General features: G+C 32.1%; 2 protein-coding genes across 5 annotated transcripts in view; both read right to left on the bottom strand.

Moving 5' to 3' along the window:
- LOC145323643 (uncharacterized) overlaps window positions 1-15,916 on the bottom strand; it is a 55,433-nt gene extending 39,517 nt beyond the window's left edge. For 2 of the 3 annotated variants that reach the window (XM_080166047.1, XM_080166049.1), the window contains exons 1-6: window positions 15,793-15,916; window positions 15,439-15,480; window positions 14,859-14,966; window positions 12,617-12,659; window positions 8,519-8,571; window positions 853-939 (exon numbers count right to left, since the gene is read on the bottom strand). In XM_080166047.1, coding sequence (XP_080022173.1) covers window positions 853-939; window positions 8,519-8,571; window positions 12,617-12,659; window positions 14,859-14,966; window positions 15,439-15,480; window positions 15,793-15,864 — 405 coding nt within the window. In that variant the 5' untranslated portion in view covers window positions 15,865-15,916. The remainder of the gene's footprint in view (window positions 1-852; window positions 940-8,518; window positions 8,572-12,616; window positions 12,660-14,858; window positions 14,967-15,438; window positions 15,481-15,792) is intronic. The other variant, XM_080166048.1, reaches the window with a different exon arrangement.
- The window catches only part of LOC145323644 (actin-binding protein IPP), a 29,930-nt gene continuing 25,505 nt past the window's right edge, over window positions 15,913-20,337 (bottom strand). The window contains exons 19-20 of one of the 2 annotated variants that reach the window (XR_013881029.1): window positions 18,106-18,897; window positions 15,913-17,801 (exon numbers count right to left, since the gene is read on the bottom strand). Coding sequence is in view for 1 of the 2 variants with exons in the window: in XM_080166050.1 (XP_080022176.1) it covers window positions 18,792-18,897 (106 nt within the window). In the remaining variant the exon portion in view is untranslated. Of the gene's footprint in view, window positions 18,898-20,337 lie in introns of both variants that reach the window. The other variant, XM_080166050.1, reaches the window with a different exon arrangement.

Genomic DNA, 20,337 nt, shown 5'->3' with positions numbered 1-20,337 from the left:
TAGTGGCTATACAAAAGTGTCTCGTCCTTCTCCATGACTACTTAGGTCCAAACACTAAGAAACAATGGCTACACACACACACACACATAAGAGCATTTGACGGATGAGACACAAAATTACACCTTCTGTAGAAAACAATTAATGTTTGAAACGTTTTGTATCAACTTCATCAACCAACCAATCAAATTCAATAAAAGTCACCAAGTTGTTAATTCAACGAATAAGAAAACCTTATTCTAAAACTTTGGGGACTAGTGTAATAAACAGCCAAATTTCTACTCCATCCCTGTATTCATGGAATACAAAACTGGGCCACGTTCATGAAAACATGAACATTTGAGTTTTAATAACTCTTCAAATTCAAAGAACTTCTGAGAATAAAAGCAGGAAATAAATTAAAGTCAAATTACTGCCCTTTCCATGATGATTTACTCATTTTTTGTGCATTTGTATCAGAGTAAAAAATTTGAAAAATAAAACATATTGATAAATGTAAGTAGAACATTTTTAAATTGTTGAATATAAATAGAATTTTTACAGTTAAAATGCACAACAAAAGAATGACAGTGGAGAATCCATAAGCCCATCAAGTTTTGAAACAAAACTGTTAATTTTATATAATGCTTGTTTCAAATTAAGTAGTTAGGTTCCGCAGGGTAAAGGGAGTTGTGACAAGAAATAAGTTTTGGTAAAAAAAGAGAGGTCTGTTGCCAAGGTCCTTGTTGAGCACAGAACCTCTTCCCCCCCTTTTTGGTGTTGAAATAAATTAAAAATAAAATAGGGGGGGTAGGGGTCTCGCGGATAGACAGGAACATGAAGTGCAAGCATTAAATAATCTTTTCTATTTCTTACCTTAATAAAGCTGTGTGCAGCTACATTCTGATAATTGCTTGGGGTAAGTGTCACCAGACATTTATCTGTATAGTGTCGACTCGCTCCCTTAAAAAAAAGACATTATTATGGCTTTTAAAGATTTCTGGAGACCTGGAGGATCAGGACCTTCAGAATCATACCTAGCTGGAACCTAAAATTGACTTGAACACGTATATATTACAATGAAAACTATGCATAATAAAAGTATAATTGAAATGAAATGAAATGAAATATTTATTTTATGACACATAGTAAAATAGGCATACATATATACATGACATAAATAATCACAAACAAGCAGTAAAATTGATCATGATTAATTAATTACAGTATAATAACAAGGTTAATAATATCCACATAAGACAAAAAAGTTAATATACGTGTCAAAGGACTAAATAATCTCTCTCGAGGTGATATTAGATAGCCTTTGCAAATATCAAAGAAAAATAAACTAAAAGGTAGTGTGAATCTTTTTATTAAAACGAGAAAGTAAACATTTTATTAGGGTATATTACAGGGATATGTATAGAGAAAGGATTTGCAGACGGAAATGGTAGGATGATTGTGTGAGTGTGTGTGAGTTCATATTAATGATTAAAATACTTATAATTAAGTAAAGAATGGAGAATTGATTAAACTAAGGCTTGTAAAACAGACAACATAGAGGTTTTACATTCTTAGGTGGCAAGAACGACAAAGTAGTCTATTACATGTTATATCTATTCTTGAGAGAATACATTTTTTAAGCTGCTTCTTAAATTGATTTAGGTTTAAGGCATTTTTTATATTGTCACGGTCATTAAAACTATTCCATGTATTAGGTAGAGAACAAAGAGGAAGCCTCTCTACTAAGTTGATTCTGAAAAAAGGAACAGTGAGATTATTATTGTTCCTCAAATTATAGTTACCATTTAATTCCCCCCTTCTTGGCCACATGTTATTAAAAGACCTGGGCAACAAGTTATTTATGTACTCATAAATAAATTTTAATTTAAAATAAAGTGATAAAGATTCAAAGGGTAAAATATTGAGATCTTTAAATAAAGGTCGAGAATGACTATAATAAGTTGCTTGCTTAATACATCTTACAGCCATTTTTTGTTTTGTTATGATACCAGTAAGATTTGAATGTGATGCACACGAATAAATAAGGATTCCATAAACCAAATGACAATGAAAAATAGAGAAATACAGAGCCTTGAGGGCTTTTTCAGTAAGTAGACTTTGACATTTTCGTAGACAAAATAATGATTTAGAGAGTTTTTTGTTCAACTCATTTATATGAACTTTGAAATTCAAGGCTGGGTCCAGAAAAATACCTAAAAATTTTATAGCTGGAATATCACTTTCATGGTTGACAAAGTCAATTCTATGTCTAAGTAAAGGGTTAGGGTAAAGGGTATTTGGTTCATTATCATCAAAATAGAGATTGATTTCATTCCAAGGAATAAGAGAGGGGGTAGGATAAAATATAGTGAATTTTGTTTTGTTGGGATGTAATGACATTTGATTAGCCCTAAACCACTGGGAAATATTTTTGAGTTCTGCATTAACAAATTCAACAAGCTCATTCAAGTTTTTACCAGATGCTAATATAGTGGTGTCATCACAGAAGAGAAGGACTTTTAAAAGTGTTGTTTTAGGCAAGTCATTAAAAAATATAAGAAACAAAATAGGACCTAATATGCTACCTTGGGGCACTCCACTATCTATCTCTAATGGATCAGAATCAAAAAGGCCAAATTTAACAAATTGATTTCTACCTGTTAAATATGATTCAAACCAATTGAGCATATTGCCATGGATGCCAAATTTACGTAACTTCACCAGAAGAGTATTTTTGGGAACACAATCAAAGGCTTTACGAATGTCACAAAAAATTCCAATTGTATACTCCTTGTTATTCATAGCTTTACTAACGTGATTAAGTAGGTGAATCATGGGATGAAATGTTATTTGGCTGGAATCCAAATTGTAGTTCATCAATAAGATTATTTTCAGAAAGATATGCTTGCAAGTTAATAGCAATAAACTTTTCTAGAATTTTTGAAAATATAAGAAGTAGAGAAATTGGCCTGTAATCATTAAGATTAAAAGGGTCTCCGCCCTTTTTGAAGACAGCAGTTACTTTTGCAATTTTAAATTGGTCAGGTACTGAACCAAGTTCAATTGATTTATTGAAAATATGGCATAAAGGATCTAAAATATAATGGACAACTTTTTTTAATAAGAATGATGAGATTCCAAGGTTGTCACAAGATTTTTTTATCTCAAAGTTATTAACAATTTCGGTTATATTTGCAGGTGTGATTGGGGGAATATTAAAAAGATTGCCAGATTCTTCAAGATAAGAATCAGGTGGTCTGTCAGTAGGTGGTATAGTCTGTCGAATATTAAGAGCAATACTAGAGAAATGCCTATTAAATGCCTGTCCTATGTTCTTTTCACCAAGAATGTCATTACCTTCAACAATAATTTTATCAGTTGTAAATTTTCTTTTTGAGTTCAAACCAGCTGCATCTTTAATAATTTGCCAACTCTTTTTAAGATTGTTTTGGTTTGAGACAAGAAGATTACTGTAATATAACTTTTTTGCAGTTTTTAAAACTTTGTTATAAATATTTTTATATTTAGTATACAATTCCTTATTCTCAGTTGTTGGAACTTTTGCTAATCTAGATTGTAATTGAAATTTCTTATTCCTAGACCTTAATATACCTTTGGTCATCCATTTTTGAATGAAGTGGTAATTTTTATTAAATCTGATTTCTTTGACAGGAAAGTTTTTCTCAAAAGAAGATTGAAATAAGTTTTGAAAAATAGCATAGCTTTCTGTAGGGTTATTTTTTTCAAAGACTTCATAAAAAAACAAATTACTTAAGTCATCTTTAAAGCTTTCAATATTATTGTCAGAAAAGACTCTGGTGGAAATTACTTTTGGGCTTGGCTTGTGTTTATTAGTGCTAATAAAATGAAAAGTTGAAAAGTGATCATTCAAATAAGTGGTTATTATTCCAGCAACCATTTGATCCTTAATATCATTTGTCCATATGTGGTCAATAAGTGTAGCTGTATTATTATGGGCTGACACTCTAGTAGGATTAGAGATCAGCTGCAGGAAGCCAGCGCTGAAGAGCATGCTGACGAAATCAGCTGTATAGTTATGTACATTGTAAGATAATAAATCTAGATTAAAATCTCCACAGAGAATAGCTTTACATTTTCTCTCATTAATTGAATCTAAAATACCTTGAAAATGTTCCAAAAAAAGCTCAATTTGCATATTAGGTGTGAGATTGTTTACACCAGTGCTAGGAGATCTGTAAAAATTACCAATAACAAATTTTTTCTTGTTGTTAAATTCCAATTCAATAAATAAGCTTTCAATAATTTTTTCATGAAAAATGGAGTACTCATTTAGAACAGAGAAATTTAAAGATTTGTTAATATAATATGCTACCCCTCCACCAACGAAAGTTGATCTTGTTTTAAATACAATCGGATGATACAAAGATATTTCAAAAATGGATGGAATGACAATGGAGTAACATTCTTGTATACAAATGATGTCAAAAATAACCCCTTTTTCTTTCCAAAAATAAATTAAATCAGAAAGGCTAGAAAATTTAGCATTTATGGATTGTAAATTTATACTTAAAATAGAAATGTTTTTAGAGTTATTAAATTTTTCACAAAATTGATCAGGAGAATAATATGAACTATCTAAGTCAATTTCTTTATAAATATCAAAATCTTCGTTGTCATCATATAACAATCTATGAAAATTGATGTTACTTAAATTGTCTGTTCCAAGCCTATGGAATGTTTCATTCATTTATATTAGATCTAATAGTAGGAGAGAATAATAATCCCACACACACACATAGGTGGTAAAGTATACAGGTAAATGAAGGGGGAAAGAGTAATCAAAAGGGAAAAGGGGCGGGAGAAGGAGGGAGGAAGGAAATAATATATACATGTGAGAAAAAAAAGGGTTGAATTTATCATTTACGGCTAAGAAATTTTAGAAGTTTAGGGTGTCCGACAATTTTTTAAAATAAGTGATAAGGTTAAGTTATTAAATCAGAGTTACTTTAATTGAAGAATGTAGAGGAATGAAATTGTTACATGAAAAAAAAGTAAAATTAAAAACTACATGAGGTAGAATTTTAAGATTAAAATGAAATTAATTCTTACTATGAATCAGCATTAAAACGAGAACGAGCAAGATCATTATCATTTGGCAATAAACCTGTAGTTTTCACAACTTCACCTTTAGGAGCTCCATTAATCACATCTTGCCAGCCCTGATTTTCATTTAGGGCATTGATGCTGGCAGCTCCAGGACCATCTGAGGACTTCTGACTCCCATGGGCTCCACGACCTTTCCCAGCAGGCTGACCACCACGTCCACCAGGCTGCCCCCCCCGTCCAGCAGGCTGCCCCCCACGTCCAGCAGGCTGCCCCCCACGTCCAACAGGCTGCCCCCACGTCCACCAGGCTGCCCCCCACGTCCACCAGGCTGCCCCCCACGTCCACCAATCTGACTGCCACGCCCTCCAGATTCTCTACCTTCTCTGCCTGGACCTTTTGATCTCAATTGGCGATTGTTAGAGGGAAGATCTGCTCGGCTTTTTCTACTAGCTGCTGGATCATGAAGTGCAGCTACAGCATTATCAACAACAGCTGATGGCTCAATCCTTATATCATCTACAAAAAATACCTCAGAGTGCTCAGCTTCAGTAGTGCCATCTCTAGAGGCTGCCTGTCCTTTGCTATCAGCCAGGGAGAACCTAATGTTACCATCAAAAGCCCAAGCAGCCTTGACTCTAGCGTCTTCTTTCAAAGCTAAGAGATACTTGTGATTTCTAGCAGTTAGGTCAGGATAGGCAGAGTAATATTTTACCCCCATAGTGGCCTCAGCAGCAGTTGAATTCGGCATATATTGCCTCTTATATCTAAGGAAAAGATTTCTCATGTACCTGGAAACAAATCTTATAATTATGGTTCTAGGTTGATTATTCTGTTTCCTACCAACAAAGTGACCATTTGATAGAAGGTCAAAGCATTTGGGAACGCAGTCAAGCTTTTTAGGACCCCATTTAGTGTTCACATCAAGGACTTCAGGCTTAGGGGTAAGCTTTCTCAACACAGGTTCTATGACAGCATTATAAGCTGTTGTCATACAAGCTTCATCAGCTCCAACTTTGTTGACTAGATCAGAAGGCACAGATAGCCCATGCACAGCGGTCTAAGGCCGGACATTTCGCCAAAAATCAACATTGGAATTCCTCAAAATTAATAATTTATTTTGAAAATATATACCCTATCTCATATGAAACCGAAGAGTTTTTGTCTTTTTAATTACTGGTTGATGAATTATGAGCTTTGAAACATGAAGGTTCAGGATTATTTTCACATCATGAATTTTGCCTTTTGAATTTTCACCATCTTTGGAAAAAATATTTTTTTTCAGTGTTACATTGATACAATGAAGTTTCTTAACCTATTTATATTCATAATATTACATGATATATTAGGAAACTGGGGTTTTAGATTTTTTAAAAACTTTTTTATCCATTTATAGTCGTTTTTTTAAAAAAAATTATGTCATTTCCTAAATATTTTTGCAAAAAATGTTGGCAATAATTTTCAGTTTTTAAAGTTTTTCACCAAAAACCGGGCCCCGCAACATACCAAACCATATATTATTCTAAATATACAGGTATAATGCCATAGTTTCATGTTTAGATTAGGTTGTTGCAGGGCCCGGTTTCTTTTAAAATTTAAACTTAAATTTTAGGGGCTAGACTCTAAAATTCAAATATAATAAAAACATTTTTTTACAATTTTTTTTTTCTCTGTTAATTTTAATTTCTGATGCAATTAAACTGCCCACAAAGAGCCTATTCTAGACTAAGAGACTTTCAGAGATTTAAAATGAATGTTTTAATTTTTAAGGGGGGGGGGGAGGTTTAATGCATCCTTTTCGTAATCCATGCGCAAATGGCACTTAAAATCGGAATTTCGTTATTAAACTTGGCATGAGTATTCCTTGGTAGGCCTATTTTCCATAAATCAAACAAAAAGGTGAAAAAGTGATGGCTAACGGCTGGTGGCTCAGCCGTATAGCCTTTTTTTGCCAATATCAGGGCAAATCCATTAGTTATTACGTAGGTAACAACTTCTTGAAACATAATTTGCTTTTATTCATGTTAAATGTTACCAATAACCATTTTAAAAATTTCTTGTACCAGCCGCTTAACGGCTAGAGAACCAGTTGAAAACGGCTGAGAGTGACCAAGAGTATGATGTGTAGATAGGGCTTGTGTCGTGTCTAGGGGTAGGTTTTCATGGGTGCTGAGCTTAAAAATACTCTCAAAAATAGTGGGGGCTAATTTATATGGCAGCTGGGTAATGGCTACTGCCCAGCTGTTAGCCATTTTACAAGACTATTCAATGATATTTTAACATCAAATGTTTAAGTATAGTCCCTATCCTAACCTAAAATAACCTAACAAAAGCCATCTTAAAAATACGACGAATAGCCCCTTAAGGTGCGTTGCCACGAAATGGACTATTCCCAAATATTTCAGTAGAATTAAACTTCTTCAATTAATTTTCGAATTCTAATTGATTTTATTGGATATATTAACAACAAAATTTTACAATTTCTAGATTTAGCTATTAAACAGCTGAAAACATTAGGTACTAGATTAAGTATTATTACTTATCTAAGAGAAAATAACTTCGTAAAAAAGGTGAAGAAACTTCAATTAGTTGTATCAAATGTATGTTGCACAAAGTTTGGTGACTGGGCATTTACCTTTATATAATCATTTCTACAGTAATGTTTATTAATGCTGCAAGGTTTTTAAACGTTTTATTGCTTAGAAACATCGAATTTAGGCTCTCAGCCACTTAAGAAAATAGTATGAAAATATGAAATTTTAGCGAAGTTTCAAAGTATTTTCTAGACCAGTTGGCTTTTGTTTTTCTTTTCTAAATGAATATACAAGTTGTATTGAGTAATAATAAGGCGCATGCTTTTTATTTTAAACGATTCTATCAACTACAAGCTGAGAAAATTGACTTTGAGTAGAGGTAGGTGAAATGTCCACCAAAATGCCAAAATAGACCACTGTGCCATGTATCCTGACTGCCCAATTTCTTGCATACTGTTCGTTGCTATTGCAATATAGCTCTAGCTTAGAAACATTAGGTGGAGCTTTTTTTTCACTATCTTTAGCTTGGCATATAAGTTCAATGAGTCTTTCTGCTGTCACATTATGCTCAGTGAGAATCTTTGATAGATTCTCAATATTTTTATCACTTTGAATTAGATAGGTATATGAATTCAATCTTATAAAACGTCTTATTCTTCCTGTCACATAACGGCAAATCATATTATTTTAAAATATAAGACAGGCGCTTAATACCAGGGATGTTAAGTGGTCAGACAATTGAAGATAAATTGAAGTATACTCCCACTGATGGGATGACGGGTATATTTTCTTCACATAAACCTTCTGTGGACCTATAAGAAGCTAACTTGTAAATGAGAACCATTTCGGTCCAGCGGATACTTTAATAGAGACAGATACACACACACACAGACATCCTGTTACTATTATAAGTGGATTACCTGTACTTTAGCAGGAGTGGGGGTTCCAATAAAAACTTGGGAAACAGGAGAACCTAAAATAAGTATAAATTTGAAATAACAGGAATAAAAGGGTTCTTACTTCATATAAAATACGGACGTCATTCCCAAATTTTGTAGTTTTTACTAGACTAAATACATTATATTTATTAATTTCCATAGAATAAAAGATGAATAAACTATTTTCTAGTTTAGGTTGGGATGGGAAGGGGGGGGGGTAATCTAGTAACACCCCCTCACTTAAGACTTCAGCTCTCAAAGACACATGTTCTCAAAGTCCTTTTTATAAATGTTAATAGTTCAATACTTCTTGGGTTAACTTCCTAAGAGTACGTTGAGAGATTTTCTCATACCCTGAAAAAATGTTTCTACCACCAGCCTCCCATTATGAATTTAACCCATCCTCTCCCATGACCATGGAGGAACGTATCGGCCTATATCAGAGGACTATATTAGCGCAGTATTAAGGTATAACCATTGAAGAAATAAATTAAAAATAATATTTGAGAGGCAGATAAAAATGTCGTCAATTCTTATAAGTGTTGCCCCCCAACGACATCTGAAAATAACGTGCAGGTATCGTGATTTTTTTCCGAATTAATTTCGTTGTTGGTATAAGCTAATATTACCTAACAACCTAAATTAGCGACAAAATTTCCCTGTCACAATGTCCATGTTTTCTACATCTATTCCTATAGGCTAAAGCACTAGTAAAATATAGGTTTTTTAGCCAAAAAGATGAATACTCTAGAAATTCGACCAGATATCATTTATTTATACCTATATAGAGAGCCCCACGTTTTTATTTAAATCATAAGTGCATGGCCTAAAGAATAAATTGCATTTGAACTTGAGTGTATTTTTTTCTTGAAAAAAAGCTGTAAAATTATGTTTTTAAACTATAAAATTCATTTTAAAAAATCCGCAAGTTGAAAAATTAAAAATCCGTGAAGCTTTTTAGTAATAAAATTAATTCTTAGTGTGATTGTTTCTTAAATGACAAACATGCCATAGTTTGCAATAGATCATTTAAAGTAATTGTGTTGCTTGTGAAAGAAAAGGCAAGAATTGCCAAGTTATTGAGAAAAATGAAACGTTGTTCGTTCTTGTAAATCTTGTGGAAATTAAGGAACTAACAGGTCTTTGTAATACTTGTAAAACATATTTATAAACATATTTTTAATTATGAATTATAAATTCAGTGATGTGTCTATTAAAAGCAAAACTTTTCTGAAAATAGTGTCAGTCCGTTCGTCCGTCCAGATAGTTTTTTTCCGTTAACTTGGGCATGTTTTGTCTTATTGATTTTAAACTTTGAATGGTGATTCCTGTAGTAGATAAGTATTTATGATTTAGAAAACGTGGCAAATGTATAATCGTTACAAGAATGTCCGTACTCAGTTTTCAACAAATTTACTCTAATTTTGTTTTGACATTTAGAACATATATTTTAATTCTATAAGTGTTAATGTTCGTTCGTCCTAGTGACATATTCCAGTATGAGAATCTGAATTGCTATAATAATCTTTTCAAAATCTTTAGGTATATACTTTGAAATTTATTTTAAATTTTGAATGCCATCATAGTTAATTAATGTATTTCTATACAAAAAAAAAACTAATTTTATTGTAGATTTAAAAGAACTTAATATAAAATAAATGAGTAAAACTTGTTGAAATGATGTTAGATCTATGGAAAATAGAGGGTTTTATTGTAAAATATGAAAAAAATTAGGCCATGCACTTATGATTTAAATAAAGACGTGGGGCTCTTTATATAGGCTTAAATAAATTATATCTGGTCGAATTTCCAGAGTATTCATCTTTTTGGCTAAAAAACCTATATTTTACTCGTGAAAGGTTAAGCCAATCTAGTCTAATGAAAAACAGCACAGTTTTTATTAATAACAAAGAAAATCTATTTGGCTTATGGCCTCATCTTGTTAGTCAATAATGTGTCACTCTTGTCGCATTTACCTCAGGAATCTAAAGGGATAAGACAAAAGCCGTTAAATTTATGTACATCTCCAATGAAGAAACACAACGTTTTAAGGGGTTTCAGTAGATTAAAATAAGTTGTTAAAACGTTGGAACACTCGACCAATCAAAATTCATTAGGATTCTCAAAGTTGTTAAGCCAACAAATAATAAAACAAATTTGGGGACTAGTGTAATAAATAGCCCATTTTCCCTTCTCTCTCTGATTTTTATCTGCTTATGTGTATACTCAAAAGTATGAAAATATGATTCATGATTATAGTAGCGAAGCTGCTCAATTAATTCAGTACGTCGCGTCGTTAATATTTAACTTAAGTAGATGTCTCTATCTTTTTTTCCAATTATGCATTAAAGTGATTAAATGAAATTTGATTCCATGGCATTTTTAAATTTAAGATATGTATCTTAAATGAATTTCATCGCAACGTATGCTACATTTTCCCATAAATATAAAGTATTGAGGCTTCTTATAGAAATAATTGTCCTTGTTATAAGGTTTATTCGATACAATAAAAGGTTTTGTAACATTCACATTTACATGACAAACCATTTAGGCATAACATAAAATAACAGTAGTTTCTATTATAAACAACTTATAGATTTTTTTTCAAATCAACTTAATAACACTGAGAAAACAAGGATGATAACATTCATACAAACGATTATAATGATTATACAGTATCTAACCTTTTTAAGTCGTAGCCAACTGTTCATAGAATTCATCACGCAGTTTAAATTCGATATGAATTCTAATATGCCTAACTAAACCATAAAAGTTATCCGTTACGGACATACGACGTACAGACCCAAATTATAGAAGGCTTAGCTGAAAAAATTAAAATTTCAAGCTTTTTTTCCAGTTTTTAATAAAGATTAAAAGAAATTCATATGAGCATAATTAAGAAGTTCGACACTAAATAATGATATTATATGATGCAGATGTAAATAAAAGTAATTTTTACAGTGCATAGAGGTGGTAAACAATACAAGAGTTACGCCATCACTTCCACAAAATAAAAATAAACAGTTTAGTAATATCAGAATTCGCAAGATTTAAAACATTTATATCAAACAGAGGGTATAGTCCCTTTCGTGGCAACGCTCCTAAAGGGGCGATTGTTCGTTTTTTTCACAGTAGCTTTTCTCCTATTTCTAGCCCCTGCTTGGGACTCTAACCCTGCGGGGCCAATTGCCTAACCCTGTGGGGCAATCACTTAACCCAATATAACCTAACCTAAAATAACCTAGGTATCAAAAATATTTTTAAAATACGACGAATTAACATTTTAACAACTAGAGGCTACGCCACTAAAGTCCTCTAAGGATACTTGAGGTGAGGGTGGGGGGGAGTCGGTCCAACCACCACTTATAAATTTGTCTCTATTACTATCAGAGTATGCCGTTGATGGTAAACCTATCTATTATGTAAGATTCCTTATTTTCAAATTGTTTTCATAAAAGTTTTATCTCGGCATAAATAAATAATTACTATTTTTATCACCATTTTGTATTCTTTTCTTTTTGTTTACGTTTTTCATCAATTTCTTTTATACTTTAAAAAATACTAGGTATTTTTTTTGAAAATACTAACATTGTACTTTTAAACATCCATCTGAATTTTAAAAAAGAATAGGATGTTGAACTTTTCCTTAAAGAAAATTATTGTATTGGTATTGTATTCTGTACATATGTCTTAAGTTAGTGTCATATTCTCATTTTCTCATATTCTCTTTAATTATATTTTTTTGGTTTGTCAAAATCATTAAAACTGAGCCAAAACTGACACTTAGCTACCCCCCCCCCCTCCCCAATTACAAAAATGGAAGTGACCTTCCACAAATAATGGTTTGTCTCCCAGGAGCACCATGTGTTTTTTTTTTTTTGGGGGGGGGGGGAGTGTCGAGACCCTCAAAATAATCCAAACACCATGAAAAATCCAGGTGATATATTCCCTGAAAATCACAACCCAATAAGTCCAGCTGTTAGCGAGGTCAGTTGATTTATTCTCCTACAGTAGCATTACGAACTGCCGGACCGACAGAATAACGAATGTACAGACATCAGACAAAATAATTTTTCCTACCTGAAGTTTTAGCACCATCTTGTTTCTCACCTATCCGTAATCTCTAAAAAAATACAAAAGATAAAAATTGAAATGCATATGCTTATAGTTTTAAGGCAATGCTGAGTTCGAGTCATGTCAATGCAACGTCATACTAAAGACGTTAAAGGGGGTCTGTAAGGCAACAGGTTTCATCCACTTCCCAGAAAAGTACTTCCATCAAATGGTTAATTAATTATCCGAAGGATTTTTGCTTGAATTTTCATCTAAAGACGACTAAATATCTTGTAACTAATAACAACCTTTTTTTTATGGTTTTCATGCATTACAATTTAGCAACATCTTTCAGACATAAAGAAAATTAAAAAGCATATAAGATGAAATTTATTTAATTCATTTGTTAGAAAAGAATCATCCTTTTAATGTTAAACTTATTAACAAATGTTATGAAAATAAGATTATCTATAGGATAAATTTTTGCTCAATCCTTGGACAAAGCCTTCATAATTCATGAATGCAAATATTTTGTCTTAAAGAGGGGAGATGGATGTATCACTATGAAACCTTAACCAACACAAAGTTACTCAGTCAACAAATGATACCTACAGCACAATGGGATTCATATCTAGATTCCCAATCAGAAACTTGGACCAATATATATTATTTTATCTGAAGCTAAAGATTTCGGAAACCACTGAGCCGATTGGGTTATTTTAAAGAAGCTTCACATAGGTCTTTGGCTGGATTTAGGAAATTTTATTGTTAGATTAAAGCACCTAGATGCAAGGAGCGCAGCTGCTAGTAAGAACACAAAGTAGGAACAATCCGGTCATATTATTTGTTTAAAAGTGTACACAATTATTGAGAAAGCGCATCTATTTTAGCATTCCATCCATATTTCATAATATGTAATTATTTTTTCATTATACAGTCTAACAAAGTCACAGTGAATTAAAAGTGGCACATCTGCCCTCCCCCTTATGTTGAAGCCTAATTGTTAATGAATTCTTGCGGACAAGTTTAATTAAAATTAAGAATTTCCAGTGACATCAAAGCCTTTTATCATTTAATCTTGATTAATATTTTACTTATTCTCTCCCTCTATTAACACTAGCACACACATAAAAACAAACAAACTCTCACACACTGCTTTGAACATATAGAAAACTTTAACATTATATAAACAAAAACAATAATTATTATCTTAGTAGACAAAAACCCGACTTAGGCTTTAAAAACAGTAAAATTAAGTAAGTACCTATCTAGCCAAAAGAAACCTAGCCTGAAGATAGCTTATGAGAACACGATAGGTCACTAGATATTATTTTAGTGCTTTTCTGAACCAAGTCTTACTTAATTGCCATGTATGTTGTATATGGCCTTGGCCACACGCAACGCGCCCTTTAAAACATCATTTGATTGCAAGACCTTTGTCTGAAAGTCTTATCTGTGCATGGTACTGAATTGCTCCTGTTTTGGGCAAAGGCATTCCCCTACTGTAATTATTATCATCGAGCACCTGACATATCAGCAGTAGGAACCACTATTAAGGTTTTTGGTTATGATGCTGAATTGGGTCCAGATTCGAACCGACAACGATCACGGGTTAAAATCCTGTGCTAAACTGCTAAGACAATTAGGTACTTTTGCAAAAAGCCTCCGCACCCTCCCCAACTTGTTTTTTTTTCTAAATTAAGTCATTAAAATAGGTATCTGTAAAATATAAGCTTTAACAATATAGTTTACTTTTTTTGTGTCAAAGGTTGGATAAATTAATCTTTTCCTGTCCCTAGAGTCCATTTCACCAATGCAATGTAACAAGGACTAATCCAATCGTGGCAAAACATTTCTTTGTGAAAAGTAAACAAAGCAGATTATGACATATTCTCTCTGTACCCAAAGATCCATGAGTTTTGGAATCATGGTGTCAAAAAGACGCAAAAGTTGTAACCCCATAGAAAATAAAAGCCTCTCCTCAAAAGGAATTTATCACCTTAAAATGGGTCAAATGTATTTTCCGAGTCGACATCTCACCCTTTTAAATCATTTTTTTTTTTTGGGGGGGGGGGTGTTTTAATCTAGAGCGATTTCTAATGGAAGGATGGAGAATCGAGATATCCCTCTTCCCCAAATTAGATAGAAACCTTTACAGAACATAAAGAAGCCCTCCAACCCCTCCCCCTCAAAAAGCCCCTAGAGTCCTAGATTGTAGTAGCCTATAGAATACATTTGAAAAAGCTACGCTACTAAAATTAAAACTTACCTCGAGCATTCTATTGAGAAGTATATTTGAAGGAAGAGCTTGGATATCACCAGGTACAGGTTGTCTGCATTCAGGACAGTGCAGGTACCCATGCTTACCATAAATGTCCTAAAATAGTTGCTTTATACCCAGCTTATACCAACAACGAAATTAATTGGAAAAAAAATCACGAAAACTTTACGTTAGTTTCAGCTGTCGTTGGGGGGGGGGGGGCACTTAATACATTGACGATCTTTTTATCTGCCCCCCCCCCCAAAAAAAAAAATATTAATTTAAATTTATTTCTTTTATTCCTCCAATTAAATTCTAGTTGTGCTTCTAAAAGAAAGATAGCTAAAAATTGACTGGATGGTCATTTTGTACATTTTGAAGACCATACTTATCATATGTGTCTTAAATCATAAAGATGTATTTTGTAAAATGACTAAAGATGCTGCAATGTTTTACTTTATTTTTATTAAAGATTGATATAGATAAAATCTCTCGTAAAATGCCAAATTTAGCGAATAGAGTTAATCCATTAGGGACATATGGACCGATAGATATGTAATCATGATATCTTTTAAAAATAATTCAGTACCTGTAAGCACTTTGTACAGAAAGTATGTTGACAAGGTAAAACCTAAAATATTAATATCTGATAGAAATTGAATATTTACTATTGAGGCAATGTTTCCACAACTAACAAAATACTAAAAGTAAAAAATGATGCTTTGATATATCTTTCAAACATTTACTTAACATTATGATATTATGATTTACTTACACTGTAAAAAAATATATTTTGAGGAAGTTATCTGTTCACACAAATTAGTTACGTCGAGGCAATTCTTACGTTCTTACTGTTAATGACATTTTGACATCTTTCCTTATGACGCTATTTTAGTCAAGATTGATCTAATAGCCCTCAGACAACTAGCTGGAATTGTTTTACCTTATTTTGTAGGCTCAGGGTGTCCAGACAAACTGAACACTCTAGCACATCCTCCAGACTAAGTTGTTCCATCCTGCAGTCCTGCAGATCCTAATCTGCAACATATCTAGTATCTATCTATCTGAAATTTTGTAAATGCAATACAACTGTTTAAGTACAGGGTTTGGCTAAATTGTTTGTTAAGCTTTACAGAAATGAATTCATTGTTTAAAATCATACTCATAACTTCCTAAAAAAAAGTTAATTTTTATAAAGATTACATAAAAATATGTTAAACATATAATATAAAAAATTTCCAGGAAAATAAAAATGTTCTAAACTTCTTTAAAAAATCTCCCAAAATAAAAAAAAGCTAAAAAAAAAATAAATTGAGAAATCCATGTTTTTTTAGGATTTTGTTGAAAACAATTAAACTTAAAAATAATGCTTTGCATATGGTTTTAAATATTAAAGGAACAATTGAATTCTATCATATGAAGCAATAGAGCAAATCATAACATTAACGTGGAACAGAACATTAATAGAGAAATATAACTTTAAGGGGGGGGGGGGGGGGGAAGTTCTGACACATTTGCGTAAACCTGGTGTATAGGCTTTATCTTTGGACTGAGAGGATAGGTTATTAGGGATAAAATCATTCTTATATGATGAATTTCCCCCAGATTTGAGATTTTTTGGATAGGCCTCCAGGTTCCGGAGCAACAGGCATCTAGGTGGTCTCTGTACAGGTAAAAATTAAAAATAAGATTTTTTTTGATGTGTTAGAGGTTACCTTATAAAACAAAATATGCTTCTTTTTGATTGTTATTCATATATATTTGAAGAAAAAACATACATATTTTGTCTCATAAGCTGACATCTAACTCTTATATTTTCATTTTTACCTGTACAGAGACCACCTGGAGGCCTGGAGCTCCGGAACCTGGAGGCCAATCCAAAAAATCTTAAATCTGGGGGAAATTCATCATATAAGAATGATTTTATTCCTAATAACCTATCCTCTCAGTCCAAAGATAAAGCCTATACACCATGTTTACGCAAATGTGCCAGAACTCCCCCCCCCCCCTTATTATAAACTTTGGTCTTGGTTACATGACATTCACAAACAATAGAGGATTCAAAAAGAAATTAATGAAAAAAAGGAACTTATTAAGAAAGAGATTTAGAAAGTTTCAATCCTTAATTCAAAGAGGTTGAATCTTAAGCGTAATTACGTTCGGTGTTTGGTTGTAGTCAAATACTCTTATTAGGTCAAAGTGTTCTTAATTAGAACCAAGTGTATAAATATGAAAAGGTCCACAATTAAGAACAGTCTGGACTTAAGAAGATCATTTAACTACAACCCAACACCCAACTTTACGGAATTACGCTATAAAATGACCTTCTTTGAAATAATATGCTTCAAAAAGAAAAGCCTATACTATTTTAAATATGTTTTTTTATGATAAAAAAAATCAAACTTCTTTCATAAAGAGTTCTTTTTTTAAAGAAAAATATATATGTCATTTCTACAATGAGTGATTAAAATAGTTCTTTCAATTTCTTCCTTTGAAAGTGTCTAATTGAAATTTTTGTATAACTTAATTGAAAAGATATATAAAATCCTTTGTTGCTTTGTTAAATATGAATATTGGAATTGCGACTAAGAAATCTTTATATAATAATATTTAGACTTATATCAATCAAATAATGGTTTAAAATTATCACAGAAATAAATAAAAATGCAAATTTTCAATAAATTGTAATTTGATTACATTTTAGAACAGTATGTGCTACATTTAACATAAATTTAATTAGGTTTAGGCACAAAACATTAGTGATAACAACAGAAAATAATTCTATAAAATTTTAAATCTTTAATATAATAAACTTTATGTGTTAAATCTATATTAAAACCACCAGACAATTTAAATTTTGTCTTTATCTAATTATGAAATTTGTTAATAAAGCTAATATAATATTGTGTTTAAAAAAAGGCTTTGAAAAGTGATTTAGAAAGATAAAAGGGACTATGCAAGAATTTGAGCAAAGTGATCTAAGCACCTTTCAGCAATCGAACAAAAAATAGTTAGGTTCTAATGCGTTTTTTAAAAGAAAATTCAAATGTTAGTTTTGTCGAGTTAATATCAAATGTTTTGTTTAGTACAAAATATCATTAGGTATATGCTTTAAAAGGAAAAAAGATATGATAATTTAGTCAAAACTGTTTTTTTCTGTTTTAAAACCATTGTAGAACTTTCTGATTTTCATTTTTGTTTCAACAACGACAACAAACAAGTTTTTGACGTCACTGCTGGAATGTGGTTAGATCACCTGCTCTCATTCGTACATATTATCCATTATAAAAAATTAGAGTATTTCATCACATGAGTAAATAATTTTATTTTTAATTCGACAAAAATAAAAAATGCATTGGACAGAAATATGAGATTTTTATACTTGTATGAAAGTTATTTTTAACTTTCTGATTGGTCCATCAGGTTAAGAAAAGCAAAGGTTAGAAAGAAGTATGCTAGGTTATGTCAAGGATTTGAAATATGAAAATGAGGTTAATCTAATTTTGACAGATTTTATTTTTTCCTTTATCCATTTTTATTATGCATTGCCTAAATTGTTTTCGGCTCTTTTTAAAAAAAGAAGTATATGGAGTGGACCACTATAAGATGAATAAAGCTTTCCTCAATTAAAGCTGCAAATAATATATTTGGAGAAAAGTTGATTAATCTTTCACAGGAACCTTACTTTTCTGGTTTTCTTTCAAGGGAAGGGACATGGAACTGTAAATTACACTGGTACCCAACGTTTTTAAATGTGACTTCTTATTTGATTAAACTTTGATTATTTGATACTAAACTTTAGTATAAAAATTTTTCTTCTAATAATTTAAATTTACAGAAAGGATTATTTTGTTAATCGCAATTGGGTTTTACATTGATTCATCGTCCACTGTCTCATTCCTTGAGAACCCTGGGTTTTCTTGTAAACTTTACCCCAGTTGACTAGATGACAACGGCCCCTGCTTCTGATCTACTCTCTGGCAAGGAAGTGCTCTCCCTCCATTCATTTGTCAGGGGGTCAAAACATTCTACAGCGGATATTGTTATCCTAAACAGATAAGAATCATTATTATCCTTAAACTAAACTTAAACAGTAACAGAATGTTTGTGTGTTTGTACCGAAGGATCTCGCTAACCGCTGAACCGATCGGGTTCTCCTTAACAGGGTAGATTCTCATTGGTCCCAGGAAGGTTTATAACTATTTTGGGGGAGGGTACCTCCACCCTTCCCAAGAGAAATAAAAAAAATCGAAATTTTTTTAATATTCAGGAGACTTCAACGTAACATAAAGAGGTATCGTAAAATAAAGAATTATCGTAGAGACTTTAACAAACAAAAACATTTAAAGTGCAACTAGAGGCCTCTAGGGGCGTAGCCGCTAGTAGAATAAATGCCTCTGTCATACAAAGTTCCTTGTTGGGCGCTAAAACTCCCCACCATCTTATTTTTAAGAATAAGGTGAGGGTAGTTTTTTTATTTCTTCATTACTTTAGGTCATGTTAGATTATGATATAATATTTGGTACTGTAAAGCCCCCCCCCCCCCCGCCCCCTCCCCCAAGGATTATTCGTAGGAAACTAAACTAACCCCCGCTTAATTTTAATTTATTGAACAATAAGAGGGGGAGGGAGGATATCGGTACTCAACAAGCACTTTATGTGAAAGCACAGAAAATCTTTAGCATTACATGGCTGTCTGTTTGTTTAAACTTTAAAGTTTGCAGACATTTGTCGGTTGAAACAAATCTTAATCAAATTAAAGAAGGGGTGTATTATCAATTCGCCCCATCTCCCACTCCCCGCTTGAAGAAAAAAATTCAAATTTAGGATATATATACATATATTTACACCGTATGAATTTGGGAACGAAATAGAGAAGGGTGGGGGGTAAAATTTCACTTTGCTTGGAAAACATACACCCTTCAATAAAAGTTAAACCATGCTGGCAAAAAAGTTACCGAAAAAAGAATGTATGTATAAGAAGGGGGAGATAAAATAAATGTTTGAATTACATCATTCAAGTTCAAATGAAGAACCAATGCATAAATCTTTGTGGTATTTCTTTATTCAGGTTCTATTATAGACTATAATTATTTCTGTTCCAATAAAATTTATGGTATTAATATACGCAACAGATTACCTATTGAAATCATTCTAAGAATTAAATATAGAAATCTATTATTAAAATTTTTAATAATCTGTACGAAGGCGGGGGTGGGCGGATTTACATCTTAAAATTAAATATAAGGAATTTTTTATCTAAGTGATTCTAACCCAATTTTGTGAAAGATTATAAAAAATTACAGGAGATGGCGATTTATCCCCCCCCCCCCTCCCTTATTTGTATTTCACTGCTGCATGTAATTAAAGTAAGGCTAAAAATAATATCATGGAAATTATATATTAAAAGTAAAACAATAGAAGGGGAAAGGGTTGATTAACTGTTTGTTCACGGGTGTGGACCCTGTGCCGACTTTCAATTAGGTCT

This window comes from Acartia tonsa, chromosome 7 (assembly GCF_053477335.1).
Source record: "Acartia tonsa isolate MP-2025a chromosome 7, ASM5347733v1, whole genome shotgun sequence".
In the NCBI taxonomy this organism is placed as follows: domain Eukaryota; kingdom Metazoa; phylum Arthropoda; class Copepoda; order Calanoida; family Acartiidae; genus Acartia; species Acartia tonsa.
The sequence above is the reverse complement of the archived record's forward strand: the minus strand, read 5'-3'. Positions and strand labels throughout refer to the sequence as shown.